At 38.6% G+C, this 22753-nt stretch overlaps 1 protein-coding gene across 5 annotated transcripts in view; it reads right to left on the bottom strand.

Annotated features, from left to right (window-relative positions):
* The window catches only part of NRXN3 (neurexin 3), a 609682-nt gene that overhangs the window by 175404 nt on the left and 411525 nt on the right, over positions 1-22753 (bottom strand). For 3 of the 5 annotated variants that reach the window (XM_061429595.1, XM_061429592.1, XM_061429594.1), the window contains exon 4: positions 4295-4384. The exons of the other annotated variants lie outside the window; for them this stretch is intronic. In XM_061429595.1, coding sequence (XP_061285579.1) covers positions 4295-4384 — 90 coding nt within the window. The remainder of the gene's footprint in view (positions 1-4294; positions 4385-22753) is intronic. 5 annotated transcript variants of the gene reach the window in all.

Here is a 22753-nt window from a genome sequence, read left to right as displayed (position 1 = left end):
AGGAGTATGTTTTTTTAAAGACTGAGATCTTTGCTCTATGATCTCTAATATGAATAGAGACATACTGTGATATTTAGGCTTGTAACTTCTACAACTATTATTATATGGTGTTTAAAGTCTATATGTGCTGTGTGTGTGCTAAGTCGCTTCAATCACGTCCAACTCTTTGCAACCCTATGGACTGTAGCCCACCAGGCTCCTCTGTCCATGGGATTCTCCAGGCAAGAATACTGGAGTGGGTTGTCATTTCTTTCTCCAGGGTTCTTTCCAACCTAGGGATTGAACTCGTGTCTCTTATGTCTCCTGCATTGGCAGGCAGGTTCTTTACCACTAGCACCACCTGGGAAGCCCTTAAATCTATATAAAGATTAGTACCCTTGAATTTCTAGTATATAATCCCGTCTCAATTCTAGTGGAATCCCTTCTCAATGTATAAAAATGGGTGAAATGGAAGAGGTAGAAAAGGGAAAACACCTCTACTCAGTGGGAACTCTGTACAAGAGCCCAATCCACTCATCAGGCAACTCTTAAGGGCATATTAGTCAAGAATGGTTGATAAATAATACCCCTTTGGGAGCTTTAAACACTACACTATGGAGAATTGGCCAGATAATTTTGTTATAGTGAAAATAATGTCTATAAAAATACGTGGAGCATGGAAATGGAATCTGTTGGCTTTAAAAACAAAATTGCCCAGATCCTAAGGGACTAATCAAATAGATCTAATAGATTTCCATTTCTTTTCCCATCAATTCCTTCAGTGCCCTGTGCACACACATCGTTGCCTGTTCTTTGACCTCTCATTTTTCATATGAGATGCAGCAAAAAGTTCAATGAACAGTAATGCTGGGTAATGGCCTGGAGCTCATACCTCATTACTATTTAGTTTTTTGACAACAGCTTTTTTCCTGGGAGCCCTAAGCTTACTACTGAAAGAAATGCCATGATGGAAGGGGAGAATAAACATGCTCTCAGCTTTGCATAGGCATTTGGAATAGCTTAACATAATAAAAAGTTGCCTAATAGGAGAATTGTAGGGCTAAAGTTTAGTGTCTTGCACCAGATAGCCCCAATGCCATAATATCCCTTCCATTCACATAACTGTTGGCCAACCATAATATTTATTCATTGCCTTTTTTATATATAGCCCAGCACTGAAGATCAGTTGATGCTTATTACTGACTACAGTAGATTTTGCATTTCTAATATTCCCAGAAGTACTCCACATCTATAATGGTCTTCATCTTATTTTCCTAGTGATGTTATTCCGCCTATGCTTACAAATGAAAGGAAGGTCAGAGAGAATTGAAATGCAAAGTTGAATTACACTGGCTAGAAATGACGGATCTCCTTTATTCCAGTTGCCATGGTTCACTCCAAAAAGTGGTCTCTGCTTGTTCAAGACAGACCCAAGTGTGGAGCAAGGCAAGACATTTCCTGGGCTACACAATTAAACCACAGCTTCATTTCTGGCTATTCCTGCTTTCACAGAGAGATCTGACTAATCATTTCTTGAGAACAAGACACTGGTGGGGTAAATTGGGAAGGAGTGTATATGTTTCAGGTATCCATCATGCCATGGGAAGTATTTGGGTGTTTGTTTATTTGTCTGTTTCATGGTTTATTTCTGACTGGATCTGCTTTTGTTATGTTCTAAACCCCTTTCCCGGCCCTCTGTACCTTAGATTAGGTGGTTAATAGTAATGCTGGCAGGCACTAAAGGAACTGTGGGATATTCAAGTCTTCTGCTATCTTTTCCTCTGATCAATTTCACTCTCTCAAGGAAGCAGGAGTAAGTGAGAAACAATCATCACGACCCTCTCCCTGCGAAGGACATAAGGGACCCACCGCAGAACATTTACCATCTGCCCAAGATTTCTCAATATCAGTGCCAGGTCTCCTTATTGCCACTCATTATGATCAATCGTGTTTCTTTCTTTTTTATTTTTAATAAGGGATGACCACTATTCTATCTATATTACAATCTGATAATGGATTCCAATCTATCACCAATAATATAAAATCTGACTACAATACCAGTACAGGCTTTGTAGCAGGTTATTTGGTGTTTTGTTTTGGGTGCCCATCCTCTTGGAAGTCGTTAAATGCTCCCTCATTTGGACACCAAGTTCACATACTGCTTAAATTAAATCTTTGCATGTTTCCAGTCAGTGTTGCACAAAGACTAATTAATTAAACCTCAGAACACCCTTGGGGAATAGGCAGTATTATTTCTCCTCTCCTCAGAGGGAAATCTGAGATATAAAGAGGTTAAGTGGATTGTCTAAGGTCAGAAAGTCAGTCAATAACAGACAGCGCCAGAAAACAGGCGAGGGAATGCTGTGACTCACATCTCTCCAATGACAGAAGCAACTGTTTCTGCCCAAGTGACAGAGCAGTCCAAGTCCTTACTGATGCCTCTGCCTAATCATCTTTCCAGATTCACCCTTTTCTAACTCCTTGTCCTTGCAAGGTCTTTGGTATACATTTTCTATTTCTATAAAGGGAAAGTTGGCTAGCCAGAGGAAGAGATAAAGCAATAGAATGAATAGATGTTACTTACCTAAATGAAACAAAAAAGTGATTTTGGCTAAAAGAATGTAGAAGAGAGAACCCCCCAGTTTGCACAGAATTCTTTTCAATATTATTTGCATATATAAACATACATACTCAGTTAAGAAACAAATTCCTCCCTTCCTCCCATCCAAACCACCCCTACCCAGTCCCACCCATTCAACCTCTATTGTGTGTTTGGAAGCGTCCTTCTATATAAAAGCCAACTGATAACAATGCTATTGGAAGAACAACTAAAAGCCTACTAATAACTTTAAAATGATTAATACAAATGAAAATGCCTGGCATGCTATTGAACTTAGACTTCAAAAGGCAATGGAGTAAAATAAAATATTATTAACATAAAATTGAAAGAAACAAAAAATAAATTTTCTCAGGCACATGAGACTCAGACATGCATCTAAGTTGTCTTTTCCTTTTTAAGAAGTGAGGCAATCATCATCTCTAATGTTAAAGGGACTTTATGAGCTGGTGATTACTAAACAAAATTATTTGCTTTTTAGAGTTATTCTTAATTTATTTTTAATTAGACCACGTACGTTAAAAACAGGGCAAACAGTTAAGACTCAGTGAGGATTTTCCGTGTTTAAAGTTCTGAATGTTTTCACTCAGCTTGCAACTGCAGTAGTCCTTTGTCTTTTTTTTACGTTGCATATTAACATACCCCATTACTTTTTATAAATAACTCAATCAAATCTCTACATATTTTAAAAACTCACTTAAGATCTCCTTAAGAAAACAAACAAACAAACAAAAAACACCTCAAACTACAAGAGTAGCTACTGGCTCAGGAAAAAAAACAAAACAAAACAGTCACCAGCTTGTTCAAGTCAGAAGTCTTTCTTCATTGAAAGACAATAGTTTACCTCCCAATGAAGAGGAGCCACACAGAAAATTCTAACATCACATGTAACCGCTGCCCTCTTTCATTAACCAAGTGGTTGTTTTCTTTGGCAAATGAGAAACTGCTGTTTTGCCTTCCATTAACCTTTCATTTTCCAACTCCTTATACTTTTGTTGCATAAGTATCATATACACAAGGGTACCATGCAACTGAAGTGTAGAATACGTTTATTTATTTATTTATTTTTAGTTTCCATCAGTAACTAGGATGCCATTAACCTCTTAGGAAATATCTTTGCCTCTGCAAGTTTAATTCTGAAGGCAAAATCCATCCTTCTCATTCTTTCCTTGTTTAAAAACAAATGTTAAAGAACATGGCTCCCCTTATAACATTTGTTTAAGCAGTTTAAATGACGAGTCAATCTATGATTTTTTGTTGTTGTTGTTGATGCTAACCATGCTACAGATAGTAAAGCCAAAACAGCCTCAAGATGTAAGTTTAATAAGTTCTTTTGAAATTTCTTTAGAAAGCTCTGGTATAAGAGGTAATTTAAAACAAATTAACAAATAATGTCATGCAGTGGTTAAATTGCCATAATACATTTCTTTTTTTTAGAGGTTCCTGGAATTTCTTGTTGGTGGTTGTCATGCTGATAGAAAACTAGATGTTAGTCCCTTTAACTGTATTTTAATGGCAATGTATTATAGCATGATTTATCAACATATGGCAGGTGGAAGCTGACACAAATTATAATGAAAATTAAAACAGTCATTTATGCAGCAGGCGATTATCATTTAAGGAACATTTATTTGCAGGCTTTAAAAATGAGGGTTTAGAGTCAAATGATTTTAAAATGAAAGTTTTAACGACAGTTACCTTTTTCCTGCAGCCACTCTTCTACGGGCCGGTTATATTTGAAGGGGATTTTCTGTTTTACCATTTGGAAGCGTTCATTATCAGTGTTGCCTTTAAAGTTTAAAAAACAGCTTAAAGAACAATCTGAAAAGTCAATAAGTCATTCAAAAACATCCTAGGTTTTTGGTGCGTTTTATGAAGTTTTTTAGAGATAGATAGCAATTTATCTTTAGTGGAGGTGGAGTCGAAGTCACTCTGCCCTTGGTTGACAGGTTTGAGGTCAGGTTATTCTTAGCTATGCCGTGCTCCATCAAGTTTTGGGAAAGTGGCTGGGGATGAGCATCCGTGAGAGGTGTGGCCGTTTACAGAAAGGTTTACCCTCTCTCTTCTCCATCTCTCTCCAACCATACCTTGATTGGGTCAATGGAGGAACAAGGACCCCCTTGACTTGTGAGTATCAGGACCCTCGGTGTCTCAGTCACACATGTTCCACACTCGCTTTACTGTATCCCATCAGAATACAGTAAAGAACGGAGCCCTGCACTTCCTTATTCTCCTCTTAAGTGTTTGCAACTGCTCTACCTTGCCAAAGAAAACAATTTAAGCCTTGATGGCCAACAGAGACTTCTTATTCCATAAAGTGGGGCCCTAGCATCCCATTGCCTATGTAAAATAGGTAGAGTACCACATGGAAATCTTTTCATCTCTATCCCTTGGTCCAGATCTGTTCCATATTTTAAAATCAGAGGAACTCCCAACTAAACATCTGTAAATAAAAGCAGCTATACATCTAGTGGTATAGCATTTCCAGGCCTTTGAGCATCTATATTTTATTAGTACCAATAGACACAGGTTTTATAAGTTTACCTAGTCTTGCTGTCTTTCCTTACTAGGAGAGGTCCTTCCTGAATATGTCTCCATTCAAAAAGCCTGGTAGGGATACTTCTTCTAAGCATGAAATATCTAATTAATTTCAAGGCTCAAATATAATGCTTTTAACTGTGAGTATGCCCCCTTTCTTCCCTTTGTAAATGTTATTACCACCCCTGGATGGTTTGTCTAATTAGGACAGACTTGGAGAGTGGTGTTGTGAAGATATACCCCTAATGAATATGCTTCAAAACACACAATAATGAAGCCATGCTTTGGGAATTCTACTGTCTTATCAACCAACCTCACGGAGATCAAACAGAAACTAGTGAACTTCTAAATTACTTCTGCCTCTTAGCCTTCTAGTATTGGAACTTCAGGAAGCCCAATCCAGATCACCAGTGTTAAAAATGAAATAAAAATCTCAAAACAGGTGGTTTGAAAGCAATTCATAAATAAGTATAAAAGCTAGAAAGAATATTAGAATGGCATGTAGCACCAGGTGGATAAAAGCTTGCCCCAGTATTTCCATCTCTGGGCCACCTGCATGTCGGAGTTTTTATTGCTGGAGAAGATTCTGCATGTGGTCAGACTAGTACCTGCCTTCTGTGAGAGGCAGAATGGGAGGGGTAGCAGTACTGGGTACATTTAAAAGATTTCCCATTCATTTCTCCTTTGAACAAATTAGTCTTAGGAGCTGACTCATTATTCTTACTCCCCAGGAGTAAAAACAAACAAAAAGCTCATCAAAGAGGAGACTGTGGATCTGTTTCCAGCTTACATCATGAGACCCTATCTGGTTGGCATCAAGCCTAATATATTAACATATCAAAGGACAACATGTAATGAACGGAAAGAACAACTAACAATTTTGGATTGCAGTATATAATTTAAAGTTTTCCTCCAAGTGTTATTTCTCACAGAAGAAAAAAAAAAAAAGAGAGAGAGACAGCTAGGAGCCAAAATAGAAAAAGGTATCTTAATTTCTTGGTGTTTCAATAAGCCCACGGTTTAAAAAAAAGGTAACTTTATGTTAACGTAAATAAATACCTATGAGACCATTATATGATCATCCTGGTAGATCTGATACACAGAAGTCTACTAATCCAAAATAAAGTTGGGCTAATTTTCACATGTCCTAATAGAAAAGGAAGATGCGCTTTTCTGAAAAGAACGTATGTCTCTGTAACTCTTAACTCTACCCTACAGGAGACAGCTACACAAGGGATATATATCATCCATCTTCACAAGCTTTGACCTCTCTCAAGTTTTAGTCACAACAACATACTGAGAAATGCCAAAAGGATTATGCCAGATTCACCTTGAATATATTCTATTACTTTGGGTTTTCTGTAACTGTCATTGGTGCAATATTAAGTGTAGCAATGACCTTTTCCCACTCTCTGTAGAATGGATTAGTGAAGTCAATAATGAAGAGAAAGCTAAATATTCTTAGTACCATGCAAGGCAAAATATGAAGTACTGAATGTTCCAGACTGACAGCTCTATATGTACCAACTTAATTAAGAAGCTGCATTGACTTACTTCTTCCACAAACATAGGAATCTTGGTCCTTCTAAGTATCCCCCCTCCCATTCAATCTGTCAAGCATAAAGCTCCATGGAAAATCATTTCAGGTATGGTACGGGCTAGACGACTAAGAAACAATGGGGGAGAATCAATAAGTGATGTGTTGGGAGGACAGCATAGCCACAATTCAACCATAGACCCTTCGGAAAGTGAAAGACAGAGAGTCATTCTTCTCCATCTCAGCTTTAAAGACATTTAGAAAAAGGTTTTAAGTTTTCCATGCCAGACAGACAGCATCTGGCAGAGGGGATAGCGATCTTGTATACTGTTAAAAGTTGTGAAAGATGGAAGGTCATTTGTAAAACCAAATTGGTTTAAATTGCCACATTAACATTGTTCTTAGTCTCTTTTCATGTTCTTGTTGGTTTTTATTTTAATTTAGCTCAAACATTAGTGAGAAATGTTTTAAAAACATGTGCATGAGAATGAGTTCATTTGCCCCGAGCCCCATTTGTTTGAAGAGCAAACAACCTTCTAAATATCAGAATTCATACACAGGGACTACTCTGAAAGCTGAGCAAACCTCATCAAATCCATTTACATTCATATCCAATCCTTAATGACATTTAGTTGTACATTTTATATAGCAACCAGTATGAACATTGAAACAAAGACTAAAATCGATACTTCAACAGACAGGGATGCTATCCTTAAGAAAGAATGGCCTTATGAATAGTAATGTCATAATGTCATTAAAAAGAGGCATATGTGCATTACTAATTAGATCCTAAAAATCTACTACAGTTCTCAGCCACACTGAGAAATTTACAAATTGCACAATGAAATCTTCAAATAGATAGTGCTTAAATTACTTACATGGATCTGACACTCACCTACATGGGACTGAATTTCAGAAAAAAAAGTTCTGATCATATTTCATTCTACTTAAAAAGTTAGAGGTATGTGTGTGTGTATGTGTGTGTGTGTATCACCATCCATTTTTTATACAGTTAGTTGCCTCTTGTCATTTGCTTCTGTACTATTGACTCTATTATCAAATATTTCAGTTCCTGGAGACACATACAACCATGCACTGTTTAATTATAATATTGTGAAGACCAGAATGCTTTGAGGTAAAATTACTAAGGCCCAACTGGTTCATACACACAGCTACAACCTTTATGCAGAAACAGCTCACATTTGTGACATTTGGGTTAATCCATTTAGAAGGAAAGGAAGAGAGAACAGAGGAGGGAAAGATAAAGTAAGTTGACCCTTGACTAGTTTCCCAATACATTAAGTCCCTCTTTAGGTAATCTGGAAACTTGCCGATTGGCCCCAAAGCAGTAAAAATTCTTTCAGCTGAAGAACTTAAAGATAGAGCAAACTCTTGTATAGCACAAAAAATAACTGTTACACCATTTTACTCTGTTGGTCCAACCATAGATCCTATTCATTAGAAGTTATACTAATTTTCTTAAAATCGTCATCAGTAAAGTATAGGAGGTCATAACTTTGGGCTGGCTTTGAGTTTTAACTTCAGTAGCTGCTTAACCTTGAACAAGTCACTTAGCCTCAGGTTCTCCACTTCCCAGTTCGCCAGAGGACTCAGTATAGGATATTAAGAGGCAGAGCATATACAGACCCTGAGATATGAAAAAATAATCCAATGTATTCGAACTACTTAGTATTATTAATATGATTGAATTCGTTCCTACTAATCAAAAGGAAGCACATTAATTCCATGGCCTCCGATCAAAAGATGACTGTATTGTTACCTTTGGTTCCACAGAGTTCATCATTCAAACATTAACTGACCATAGAAAATGAAACAGCCTACATACCCCCTAAATCCCCTGGTTGTGGCTTTTTATATTTCTGCATCTTCTAAAATACACTCAGCTAACCCCATTTCCAAAACAAAGTGGGTTTCTAAAACCACGGAAAGTAAAAGAGCAATTCAGGCATTGACAAATGTGATTTCTGGGTCCAGCCACAGGTAATGATGATATACTGCTGCTAAGTTGAGGAAGAGTGGCTTAAAGGTTCTGGCAATTTGCACTGGGCTGGTAGAAAATGCTTTCTTGCAGTAGACTATTAATACCATCTGAAATGTTGTCAAGCACATGGACATGCTAATAGGAATATCGTAGCAACATTCGTCTGTGCAAAATTAATGCCAGAGGTATTTTTTGCATTTTGTTTTGAGTCTTGGAATAAAGGAAGGGAAAGTTTTCTTTATTGCTTTGTTGACACTAAAAAATGAGACTGTGGGTCTAATGAACAGTCAGAGAATGATACTATGCATTAGAGCTAGAGGCAAAAGAAAATCGATGTGGGTAGGCTCAAGTAGTATAGGCCATTTTCAGAGGTGCTTAGAATGTCTCTCTCTCCCCAAAGAACACTTTGTGAGTTTCAAAGCAAAGTCAGACACTAAAGACAAGGAACTGGGGAAACTCCTTGAGCCTCGCTCTGATTTTGTTCCTAGTCTTGACCCAGATGAACTCTCTTTAAGAGTCAGAAAAAGGGGGTTGTGCTTCCCAAAGGGCATCTAGAATATTCAGCTATTTGTAAGTGATGGATAGACCTCAACAAAGAATTAATATCTTGTATTTATAAAGTGCTTTGTGAGCAAGGAGCTCAAAATGCACTTATAAGCATCATCTCATTAATCCTCACAACACACCTTTGGGGCTGAAGAAAAAAGAAGTATTTGTATGTTGTGAACCTCAATCCTTTAGTATGCCAAGGCAAAGAAATTAATCTCTTGGAGCATAAAACTGATCAGCTGGGGGAAGTAAATTAATATACTCAGAGCACAAGGGCATTATTAAGTAAGGGAGCTTTTCTAGACTCACTTAAGTGGCTCCAGGCGCCAGGAAGAACCACCTTTCCAAAGTGATGAGACATTTACTCTAAGAAAGCAGTGTGGGTCACCCAGGCATGCCCTGACTTGGCTGATGAAGCTCACTGCCTCGTATCTTCTGGATATGTTTGGAAATGGAAAATATATGTGGACTGACATATTATCAATTCTTTCCTATATCAAAGTCAATATTGATCCACCATTTCTAGGCTATAGGAGTTGAGTTATTTAAGCAAAGATGGCTCAAACACAAATGAAAAGAGCATTAGCTATGGAATCTTTCAGACTTTGGATGCAATCCTATCTCAGACATTTACCACTTCCACGAATTTGCACAATTTTCTTAATCTAGATGTCTCAGTTTCTTCATCTAGTCCCCAAAAGATATGCAGATGATAATACCTTTATTACAAGATTTTGTGCAAATGAAATGTAACAATCCAGGCAAGAATGCTCGTGGGGAGTTGGAAGAGGCTGGGAAGGGGGTGAGTGTGTGATTCTCTTCATTCTCAGGGGATGGGGGCAGGGGCTGTGCTAGAGATGTAACCCTGGGGCTCCAGGCCCACTTACCTAAAGGACCACACCTCTGACCCTTAACCCTGGTGCTCCAGGCCCACTTACCTAAAGGACCACACCTCTGGCCTTTGCTTGATGTTTGTCAGGCTGGCTAAGGTGAGTATGTGTGCGGACACGTTAACACTGAATTTCTCCCAGATCTCCATCAAAGTGCTATTTCTATTGAAGTGCTATTATACTAAAAAACCTTTATCCTGATGCAATAATTAGAACATGTATCACAATTCCTATTCTTTCCCTGTATTTTGAAATCTTAATTCTATTCTTCACTCTCTTCCAGAAGCTCTTTGACCTTGGACTTCTTATTTATCCTCATCTATTAAGGATACTATCAGTCCCAGAAAGATGAATGAAGTAAAGCCCAGGTGACCATGATATCTTTATTTGCTTTTGAAGTTTAAGAGACTGTTTCCAAATCATATTTACTGGAACTTTCTTCATGAGCATAGGTCTATCTAGAACTTATTCTGTATTTGAGATCTACCTTCAGAAATGACATGCCATAAATTAACAAAACAAAACTGACTATCAATTTGCTTTCCTTTCTCAAGGGATGTCACTCTTTTTCCTGCTATAATTATTTCAAAATATGCCCTGAAGCTAGGCTGGTCAGTTTCAATCTGAATTTTGTCTATTCCTTTCTGGTAAACATGCTAAAAATATCTATGTCTTGGTGTGTCTTCAAGCCTTAGTTTCTTCATAAATAAAATGAGAATTATGGTAATAACTGCAACATAGGATTGTTGCACGAATTAAAAGGGAAATGAGTGTCTGTAAAGCACTGAGCACAGCAGTAGAAAATAAGTGCTCAGTATATGACTTATCACCTTTGTTGATATTGTTACAACAGCACTTGATTGAGAAGGGTTACAGTTAAAAGAAGGCAAGCTTATGAAATTTACTTCACCATGCGATGGTTAGTGTCCAATCTTTGCCAATTTCCTTTTCGGCCTAAAACCTTAATGTTCGGTCTTCAAACTTTCCGGATTCCCCCAGATGCCCCTCTTATCACGTATTTCCTCCACTGTTGTGAAAGCCCCAGTGTGATCCTGGGGCTCACTCTTCACTGTGGTCTGTTCACTCCTGCAGGTCACCCCTCTGTGTGGTCTCCCTGTTTCTTTTCAGTCTTACTGATTCCTTTCTCATTGGCGGTCTTCCTTTCCACATGTCTCCAGTTTTCATTTTCTTTCATTCTTCTTCTGCAGAGGATATCAAACTCAATGTTTTTAAAGCCAGAAAGCTAGAATATTTGAGTTTGAAAAGTTCTGCTCATTCAAACATGCATGTGTAGGGTCACTACACAGCTTTGAGGACAGGAAGGAGGTTTGGAATTTCAATGGGCAACAAATAGGAACATTTTCATCCTCATGAATGGGAAAGTCACACCAATATCAACATTACTGATGCCATGATAAACTTATGCTACAGTTTTTATTTTTGCTTAGATCTTATGGAGTCTCTGCTCTTTATAAATTATAGATCTTCCAGACAAACTTTGAAGCTTATGCCTTCAAATGAATATATTATTCCCAAGGGGTCTAAAAATAACAATCAATGTCCCTTGTATTGGGCTTCTCAAGTGATGCTAGTCGTAAAGAACCTGCTTGCCAATGCAGGAGACAGAAGAGACGCAGGTTCTATCCCTGGGTTGGGAAGAGCCCCTGGAGGAGGGCATGTCAACACACTCCAGTATTCTTGCCTGGAGAATTCCATGGACAGAGGAGCCTGGCGGATCCATAGGATCAAAGAGTCAGACACAGCTAAAGTGACTTAGCAAGCATGCTCCCACGTACATCCCATGTATTGGGTTGGCCAAAAAGTTCATTTGGGATTTTCTGTAATATCTTACTGGGAAAAAAACCCAAACGGACTTTTTAGTCAACCCAATATTCACCCACCTTTGACCTGATGAATATGCTGTTTTTTTGACAGTTGTCTAGCTACAGTCCATGGGGTCACAAAGAATCAGACATAACTGACAGACTAACAATTTAAACAGCATAACACAGCACAGCCACATATAAGGCTTATTTCCAGCTTAAGCCCAAGACAGTTTCCAATTAAATTACTTCGCAAAAAGTTTGTCCCATCTTGAATTCATGTAGTATATTTTCTGAACTTCAAAGCAGGACTTTAATTACACTAAGTGTATTCTTTTTTGTTTCATAACAGCATTCCAACCTGATAAGAAAATGTTCAACTCTAGGTTTGTTGTTTCCTGTAGGAGATATCTTTCTGAGTTTTGTGTCATTTTGCAAGTTTGATAAGCATATCTTTTGTGCATTCATTCCAGACTCTGAAAAACGCACAGAATAGGAGGATTATGTGGTAACTTTAAGAGGTTTACACATTCTTTGAAACATCACTCTGTAACAGGCGGAACTGGATTCTCCAACTTCAAATATGGGCTGGACTTAGTAAGTCAACTGTAAAGAACAGGATATGGTGGAATTGACAATGTGTAACTCTTAGAGATTAGATAAGAAAAAGCGCTGTGACTTTCTCTCCTTCTCTCATGTCCACTCTGGGGAAGCCACTCTTGCGTCATAAGGACACTTAAAACACCCACATGTCAAGGAACTGAGGCCACCAGATTCTCCAGGCCTGGATAAGTCTTCAGATGGCTACAGTCCTAGTCGATATCTTAACTTCAAGCCATCAGACACTTCAATACAGAACCACTCGACCAAATTGCTACCAAATTCTGACCTATAGAAATCGTGAGATAAATAAATGTTAGTTGTTGGGTGCCACTAAGTTTGGGGGTAATTTGCTATACAGCAATGGATACAGAGTAACTAGAGAACTTCATCTGAGTGTTTCAGTTCAACCAGAGGCAGAGCTCCTTAAGAGGCTCTCATAACTTGCCTTATACTATAGTCTTTCCAAGGAAGTGAAGATACAATATATTTATAACATACTACTCATGTGACAACTTGCTAATGCTATCCAAAGGGAATTTAGACTATTTAGATACAAGACTTGTTTCAAAGAGCCCAGGCCATCACCAAAGTCTTTGTTAAACATGGTTAAATACATACTAACTTATCTGTCCAATAAAACACATGAGAATTTTTGCATATTAGTTTCAAAACACATTCTTTAGGGCAATGTAAAATTTAGGACACTTTCCCCAAACTAGTTTTCTATTCCAATTCCTGTGATTATTTCTGAGTGAACATTAAAGAGAGTTCAGATTTTTTAGGCATCCTGGGACGTTACTCATCTGAGACCCAGAGATCTGAGCTTCTTTGGGGAATCTATTACCATTTCCTCATCTTTGAGGAGGACTGCCTTTTCCTACTTGTTTGTATCAGCCTTCACAATCTGAAGGAAATTCTTGCTGGAAAACTTGTTGAGGATGTATGAGGTGGAGGGTGAGTGTCCATATAAACACTGAGCTCCCTCTTAAGTAAATGTTTTTTGTATTTCATAATCATAAATCAGTTTCTAGGGGCAGAGGTCACTAGGAACTTATAGTTTTATATTTTGAGAGAAGTCTACTCTTTTAAGGTCGAGCGGACCTCAAAGATCAACCAAGAACTATGTTTCTCTGGGACTTCCCTGGGGGTTCAGTGGTTAGGACTCCATGCTTCCAAAGCTGTTAGATCCCTGATGGGGAAATTAAGATCCTACATTCCATGTGGTGAGGCCAACAACAAAGTGTTTTAAGAAGAGAAATTTGCAATTAAAAAGAAGAAATATGTTTCTCAAACTTTCACTCAGAACAACATTAGTAACAGGACTTCTAGAATAGGCAAGCATCAGAGAGTGTATATCTTAAAGACCATCCTTTCCTAACAAAGAAATTAATGAAAGAATTCTCTGTACTCCGGCTTGTTTGGTTATGTGGCATTTCCAAGGCTTTTCAAAAAATGAACCAGTTGGTAGCTACGCATCATTTAGTGCAAGATTCAAAGGTCAGGTATACATGACTACAATGTGGTACAAGAATCAAAATTTTCCCAGTGAAGGGATAACCTCAGGGAACGTGGTCCGCGTAGTATATCTCGAATTCATACAATGCCTCGTTAACTCTGCTTGGCAAATTAATTCAAATTGATTTGTTTGTGAGAACTGCAGCCTGGCTTCAAATCTGGCTACAGACAAAGGATAGTGATAAACAACAATGTATTCAGCTAAGAGAAAATGTCTCGAGAAAAGTATAGATCAGCATGGGGGCTGTTTTTATAACATAACTGACTTTGTTAAAAATAGAAAAGAAATGAAAGGGAAGACATAGCCTAGACAGATAAAACACATTTTATAAATAACATTAATATATCATAAATACCCCCAAACAAAGACAGATAAAGTGTCTGAAAGCATCCTAGAGGAAAGGGAAAAAAGGGATTAGAAAATTTTCAAATGGACATTTAATCTTTTAAAACACAATTAACTCAATTTAAGGCAGAATACTCTGATGTAATAAGGGGGAAAGAAAGAAATCTGTGTGATATGGTAGGGAGAACTAAGATTAATTTCAAAATGTCATATCCTAAAGAAATCTTTTTTTAAAAAAAAGACAATTCCTGTTTTTGAAAAGTAACCATCAGTTGAAAGTCACCAGTTTCCAATCTCATTTTTGAGGCCTTGATGGTTGAGAAGGAGGGAGTTTAAGAGGAAAAGAGATTGTAAAAATGAGAGTTATTTCAAGCTCTTTGTTGTTGTTCAGCCGCTAAGTTGTGTCCCACTCTTTGCGACTCCGCGGACTGCCGCATGCAAGTCGGAGGAGGGGTTCGAGCTCTCTGCTAAAAGTGAGTGAAGTCGCTCAGTCGTGTCCGACTCTGTGTGACTCCATGGACTGTAGCCTCCCAGGCTCCTCTGTCCATGGGATTTTCCAAGCAAGAGTACTGGAATGGGTTGCCATTTCCTTCTCCAGGAGATCTTCCCAACCCAGGGAACGAACCCAGGTCTCCCACATTGTAGGCAGACACTTTACCGTCTGAGCCATCAGGGAAGCCCTGAGCTCTCTGCTAGTGTGTTAAAACTGCAAAATAGCTATAATCCCATTCCAATATCCAAGCCCTTCTGTAATAGGACTTTGTCACTGCTCCCATCGGAGGCTGAGTCTATTTTTCCACCCCTTGATTCTCAGTTGGCTCTGAGACTTGCATTGTTTGGCATAGGGCATATGAGTAAGTGTAATGCAAGCAGAAGTTTGAACAGCCTTGAATGTTAATGCTTGCCCTCTCATGCTGTTGAAGCCTGAGACTCCATATGAAGGAAGCTGGTCTGTGCTGTGCTAAATCATCTCAGTCATGTCTGATTCTTTGAGACACCATGGACTTTAAGCCACCAGGCTCCTCTGTCCATGGGATTCTCCAGGCAAGAATACTGGAGTGGGTTGCCATGCCCTCCTCCAGGGATCTTCCTGACCCAGGGATCAAACCCATGTCTCTTATGTCTCCCGCACTGGCAGGTGGATTCTTTACCACTAGCACCACCTGGGAAGCCTGAAGGCTGGTCTGGGTTCCTGGAAAATGAGGGACTACAAGAGAGAAACCCCAGCCACCCAAGCCTACTTTGCCAGCCCAGTCAGCTCAGTTGAGCCCATAGCTGTGTGAGTGAGGCTGTCAAGATCATCCAGCTCCATCCCAGCCAGCTTGAAACAGAAAAATCACCCATACAACCCACAGACACATGAGCCAATAAATAAAGTTTTGGAGTGGTTTGGTATGCAAACAGTAAGTGATACAGCCAGGAAGTCCAGGAAATCCAGTAAGGATGGGGAAGCTGACACAGGGTAAACAAAGCTTCTTCCCATATGTGGGTTTCCATCAATGCCCAGCAGGAGAAGGGGAAGCACTCAGCTCCTGTCTGGGAAGTCAAACAGTTTGTGTAGGAAAACCTTAGGAGTCTTGGAATAGATAGACAGAGACTCAAGCCCCTGTTTCCTATTCTTGGCCTCTTCCTCATTCTCAAGGGTGCATTATCAAGTCTCTAGGAAGGGAGGCGATAATGCAGCTTCCAAGGGAGGGGAGGGAAAGGTTAAGGCAGAGGGAGTTGGGACAGGCAGGGTGGGAAAACTAGAGAATATGTATACTTCTCTGATATCCACTCATTTCTAGACTTAGACAAAGGGAAGGGAGGGAGGGTGGTGGGGAGTACTCTAAAGGTAAGAAGGAATAGAGCTAATAAGGGCCATCACTATTTAAATGATGGATGGACAGAAGTTTGGTAAGAAAAACAGGTTGGACTTACCGGTAAGATATCCCAGAATGCTAACCCCCGCTCCACTAATGGATTTCTTACTTCTTCAATGGTTTCATGGGGAACCCTGGAGGACTGTCTTCTCTTTTCTGAGCAAACACTGCCTTCACTAACCCCAATCTTCTAAACCCAACCCAACCAAACCACATATAGTCCTGGAGGGCACAAATAATCACTGGTCATGAATCATCACTGGTCATGAATAGCTTTACTTAGGTTTAGAATAGAAAGATGTTTCCCATTATACATCCTACTAATACAAAATAAAAAAGCAAAATAGTGAATTAAAGACCAAAGCCAGACAAAATACATTTCTACCTTGCAACCTTGACTTTTAAAATCAGGTACTGCATCTTCAGTCCCTTTTAAAGCTTGTGGATTACAAAAAGTAGCCTTCATAAATTCATGGATGAGTTTAAAAGTCATTTTCTTACATCTTAACAGTCTGCATTAGAATAGTATTATTTTAGCATGTCAATGGCAGTTAGATTCAAGAGAAAAACATTAAAATGACCAAAATCTAAGGGGTTCGATAAAGAGAAAGGACAATTAATGTTGCTAAATGTTTTGTATATCACAGTCTGGGCCTTTCCAGGTGGCTCAGTGGTAAAGAATTTCCTGCCAATGAAGGAGACAAAGGAAACATGGGTTCTATCCCTCAGTTAGAAAGATCCCCTGGAGGGAGAAATGGCAACCCACCCTAGTATTCTTGCCTGAAAAATGCCAGGGACAGAGGAGCTGGTGGGCTACAGTCCATGGGGCTGCAAGAGCCAGACGTAACTGAGCGTACCTGACAATATCATAGTCTACGCCACATTCAAATATTAGTTCATTGTAAATGTGATAGCCAGAACAGCATGTTTTTAATTAGGGTTTTTAAAGTATTTTTAAGAAATAGGTCAATGATTATGTAAAATTATGGACATGTTTCAAATATTTACCTAGCACCTAGACTCCACTATCTTACACTGCATCTGTTCTTGTGGGCAGGTTTTGTTTTTGTTTTTGTTTTTAATTTTATTTTTTTTTAATTTTATTTTATTTTTAAACTTTACAATATTGTATTGGTTTTGCCAAATATAGAAATGAATCTGCCACAGGTATACATGTGTTCCCCATCCTGAACCCTCCTCCCTCCTGCCTCCCCATACCATCCCTCTGGGTCATCCCAGTGCACCAGCCCCAAGCATCCAGTATTGTGCATCGAACCTGGACTGGCGACTCGTTCCATATATGATATTATACGTATTTCAATGCCATTCTCCCAAATCATCCCACCCTCTGCCTCACCCACAGAGTCCAAAAGACTGTTCTATATATCAGTGTCTCTTTGGCTGTCTCGCATACAGGGTTATTGTTACCATCTTTCTAAATTCCATATATATGTGTTAGTATACTGTATTGGTGTTTTTCTTTCTGGCTTACTTCACTCTGTATAATAGGCTCCAGTTTCATCCACCTCATTAGAACTGATTCAAATGTATTCTTTTTAATGGCTGAGTAATACTCCATTGTGTATATGTACCACAGCTTTCTTATCCATTCATCTGTTGATGGACATCTAGGTTGCTTCCATGTCCTGGCTATTATAAACAGTGCTGTGATGAACATTGGGGTACACATGTCTCTTTCAATTCTGGTTTCCTCAGTATGTATGCCCAGCAGTGGGATTGCTGGATCATAAAGCAGTTCTATTTCCAGTTTTTTAAGGAATCTCCACACTGTTCTCCATAGTGGCTGTACTAGTTTGCATTCCCACCAACAGTGTAAGAGAGGTTTTGTTTTTTTTTTCCCCTTTCCTTTAGTATGAAATGATAATTACCTTACTAAGGTATTTTTTTTAAAGCAATCTTTTTACACAGTCCTATTTTCACAGTCCCCTCCTCAACACACTACAACTCTCAACACTGGCACATCTTCAGTGTTCAAGAATATTCACAAAGTTGATGACTACTGCCAACCTTAAATAGAGACAGGTATCCTGACACCAACAAAGTAACTTATTAGCTTTGAAGGTTAAATGATTACTAAAGTTCTTATAATTTCTGAAAACCTATAAATGTGAGGCATATACATTAAATATTAATGACTCTTCCTTCTATTAGTCATTTAATACAAGACATTAAATACATGACAATAAATCTTGGCTATCTGAAGAATATGTCCAAAGATGTATAGGCTATTTTATATTTAAATGTATTTATTTGTTTGGGGGCAAATGCAATATTTTTATATTTACTGGATGATGCTTGTGTGCATGTATCCTGTATAAAAAGAGAGATTTTATATCTCAAAGGAAAGAATGTCTTTGCATGTTCTACCTAGAACCTTGCATCTTTCAATAAGAAACAACTCCTAGATACCTGTAAGAAATAAATATCCACAATTTAAAGAATTATTCAGAATAATTTCAAATGATATTCATAATAATAATGAAATTAATCAAAATATAAAAATAAAAAATATTTTTATAAAAGTTAAGGAAGGGATATAACACAGACCTACTCTTTGGGGGAAGAAGCAAACTCTATCATCTGTAATATTTCAAATGATACTAGTTAAATTAGAGTCATCTATATTGCGTAGAAATTTCTAAAGCAACCAGAGAAATGGACCAGATGACCTCGGATTTTCACCATTCTAATTGCTAGACTCCTTTGAAACTTGCTCTTTCAGAAATCTACTTTTATCTTCAAAATAATGATCTAAGAGATTAAAAGAAGCCTTGAGTGACTCGATTAGCCTCCTCCAGTTCATGCAGTATCTATTGATACACCATTGCTGTCCTGTCAAAAAGCACTTAGAACATTAGTGAGTATAAGGTATAATTAGGATAGGAGATGAGACAGGTAGAGCATGCACTTCCCTTGGTTTGATCTTTTCATTTCTGACTTTCAGGGATGGTGGCTTATTTAAATCACATTGGAATCCTCACAAGTGCCTAGACTTCTGAACAGGCACTGAAATTCCCCATTTAACCACAACTCAAGGATGCTGTCCAAAGATTTATTTCATTTATTTTTTTTTTTTTTCTTTCAAAGATTTTACCTTTCAGTGTGACTCAGAAAGAACCTAGACACACTGAGTAGTAAAGATATATGCAGATTTCCTCCTTAGCCTATTGGACTAAAGTGAAGTTGCTCAGTCATGTCAACTCTTTGTGACCCTGTGGACTGTAGCCCACCAGGCTCCTCCATCCATGGGATTTTCCAGGCAAGAATACTGGAGTGGGTTGCCATTTCCTTCTCCAGGGGGTCTTCCCGACCCAGGAATCGAACCCTGCATTGTAGTCAGACGCTTTACTGTCTGAGCCACCACGGAAGTAAGTTCTAATTGAATAATGGTCAATTCCTATTATTCAGTTCCTAGCACAGAGATTCAGAGAAGGCAATGGTACCCCACTTCAGTATTCTTGCCTGGAAAATCCCATGGATGGAGGAGCCTGGTCTTTTCCAAGAGTCAGCTCTTCACAGCAGGTGTCCAAAATATTGGAGCTTCAGCTTCAACATCAGTCCTTTCAGTGATTATTCAGGACTGATTTCCTTTAGCATTGACTGGTTGGATCTCCTTGCAGTCCAAGGGACTCTCAAGAGTCTTATCCAACACCACAGTTTAAAAGCATCAACTCTTCAGTGCTGAGATTTCTTTATAGTCCAACTCTCATATCCATATATGACTACTGGAAAAAAGCATAGCCTTGACTAGACGGACTTTGTCAGCAAAGTAATGTACATGACTATGGCTCAAACTCTTCGGTCCTCTAGTCAACACTTTGCTCTTCTAAGCGGATGCAGTGAGAGGAGTGACACAAATCAAGGAATCAAAACCAGAGTGAGAGGAACAAAGTACATTTACACTGGCTGTTCTACCTAACCAGGAGAAATGAAAGCAACTGTAACTTGGCAGGATGAGGCAGCTAGGTCACCATGCAGCCACAGAATGAGCTGGATTTAGTTCAGCTCATTAAAGTTCATTAATGTTTCAGCCTGTGTGTTTAGGGGTGGCATCTATACCTACTATCTCATTTCAATCAGGCGACCAGGAAGGTGGGCTTGGAACATGTGTTGCAGATGAATTACATGCAGCTTTTGAGGATGGACATAAGACAAGAGACCACTGTGGAGGTCTGGAAGCAGGGTTCCCCAGGACTGTGAGTCAGTATGTTGGCATGGCACCTTGCTCAGTTCAGCTGACTTATTTCAAGAACAGATCTATTAAGAGAATTTCAAAATTCCCTTTATGGACCTACTTGGAGCTCAAAATTCCCTGAGGCCATAGTGGGAGAAAGTCACAAAATGAAGCAAAAGTATTAGATTTCACTTGGTTTATCTCCTGTAGGAAAGCTCAATTGCTCCCTGAGAACAAGATATTCTTTTTTATATATTGCCTTCATTTTTACCTCTCCAGTAGGTCCAACCGCACCCTCACCACACAGAAAATTCAGTAAAAATATCCAGCTATTCATTTTGAAAGTCTAAAAGCATTTCAGTTCTATTTCAGTTTGTGCTTCACTTATATAAATTCCTATTTTATTTGAAACAGCATCTCACAACAGTTTTATATAGGTTTCAGAATGAGGTAATAAATATTTCTAAACCTTGGCTATCTGAAAAGACTTTAGCTTTACTTTGACTTTCCACTTATACTTAGTTTAGGTTTATACTTATTTCTTTTTTGAACTTCAGTAGATGCATAAATGTGCTCCTTCCTCCCTTTTTTCAGTTCGTCTAAGTACGCCAGGAAATCTACCCTTTGAGACTCAGAGAGAATCATCTGACTAATGGGAAGATAATCTAATAAAATAAGATTTAATTGTTTCAACAAAGAAAAAATTTGCAGTAAAATCTTAGACGTTATTCATAATAAAACATTTGGTTTTTTTCTATTGCTTTTAAAATGGACTTTTTATGTATAAGTAATGCTCGTAAAGGATGCTTTTTGTGAATTTTTTGCTGTGTACATGCAGACAATAAAATCAGAAGTCATCTCCAATAACCTCAGTACAGGTCTGCAGTTTAACTTCTATTGAGCATGTATTACATAGCCACTTTGACTCAAAAATAAAAAGGGAGGAATTAGCAAAAAATTAGCAAAGTGATCAAATGATCACTTAGCTTGAGCTAGCAGGAGCCAGGTCTGGTGGTATATGCTTTCTATTCTGGTGGTGGGAACTCTGACTTTTTATCAATAACTTTATTGCAATCAATACTGAGGTCAGTAAAATGTGAAGGAAGCTATTTTGTATAAATAAAATCTGGTCTGTCTTAGACCGATTTCTTTTTTAATTTATTTTAAACTCGTCATGATTGTGTATATATACAAAAAAAAATGTGCAACCTTGTTCTTGTTCCTTTAACAAATAGGAGAACAGAGTCTAAAGTCTCAAAAACCCAACAGCAGGAAGTGGACTGAGTCACATCTCAGGAGAGTCCACCGTCTTCAAAGCAGATCAATGGCTGGAAACAACGCAGAATTTCAAACAAGAGCCCTCTTCGGCAGGTTAGGGACAGCCAATGACAAGAAAAGGGAGAGAATGTTCTCTGCGATGTAGAAAATGGACATACCAGGGAGCAGGCAGAAGAAAAGATAAATGCTAAGAAATCAGTAGCACCTTTATACCGAAGGGTTATGAACAATAGGGAGGGCAGCTAAAGCAGTGGCTGACCCCCCAAAAAAATAACCCCATGAATTGAAAAGTAAAGTACGCAACTTCTCTCAGGAGAGGGGGGGAAAAGGGTATTTGGAGTTCCACAACTTATAGTTACTAAGTAGAAGTAACAGAACTAAGTAGTAGAATAGATAATTTCCTGCTTCCTGTTGGTTTTTTCAAGTCTTGCTCTGAGAAATGCAGAGCATAACATAAATAAAGGGAAACTGAATCTATGTCTTTGGTGTTCAGTTAGGAAATGGGTGTGTGACTGGGCTTTTGTTTGTTGCTGTTCAGTAGCTAAGTCATGTCTGACTCTTTGCAATGCCAAGGACTGCAACACGCCCGGTACCCTTGTCCTTCACGGTTTCCTAGAGTTTGCTCAAATTCATGTCCATTGAATTGGTGATGATATCTAACCATCTCATCCTGTCGTCCCCTTCTCCTCCTGCCTTTAATCTTTCCCAGCATCAGGGTCTTTTTCAAGGAGTCGGCTCTTCGCATCAGGTGGCCAAAGCATTAGAGCTTCAGCTTCAGCACCACTCCCTCCAATAAATATCCAGGGTTGACTGGTTTGATCAACCCTGGATCAAACTTGACTGGTTGGATCTCCTTGCAGTCCAAGGGACAATCAAGAGGGTTTTGTTTAAGTACAGGTAAGTGAATCACTGTTCCAGAGATGCACCCCTCTACTTCTTTATCCTAAATTAACCTCACCGCTAGGTCTACGCTACTCTACATTGAAGTATTGTTTATTCTCTGTGTCTCTTGGGATCAA

This window comes from Bos javanicus, chromosome 10 (genome assembly GCF_032452875.1).
Source record: "Bos javanicus breed banteng chromosome 10, ARS-OSU_banteng_1.0, whole genome shotgun sequence".
NCBI classification, from domain to species: Eukaryota; Metazoa; Chordata; class Mammalia; order Artiodactyla; family Bovidae; genus Bos; species Bos javanicus.
This window is presented reverse-complemented; position numbering and strand designations above follow the sequence as displayed.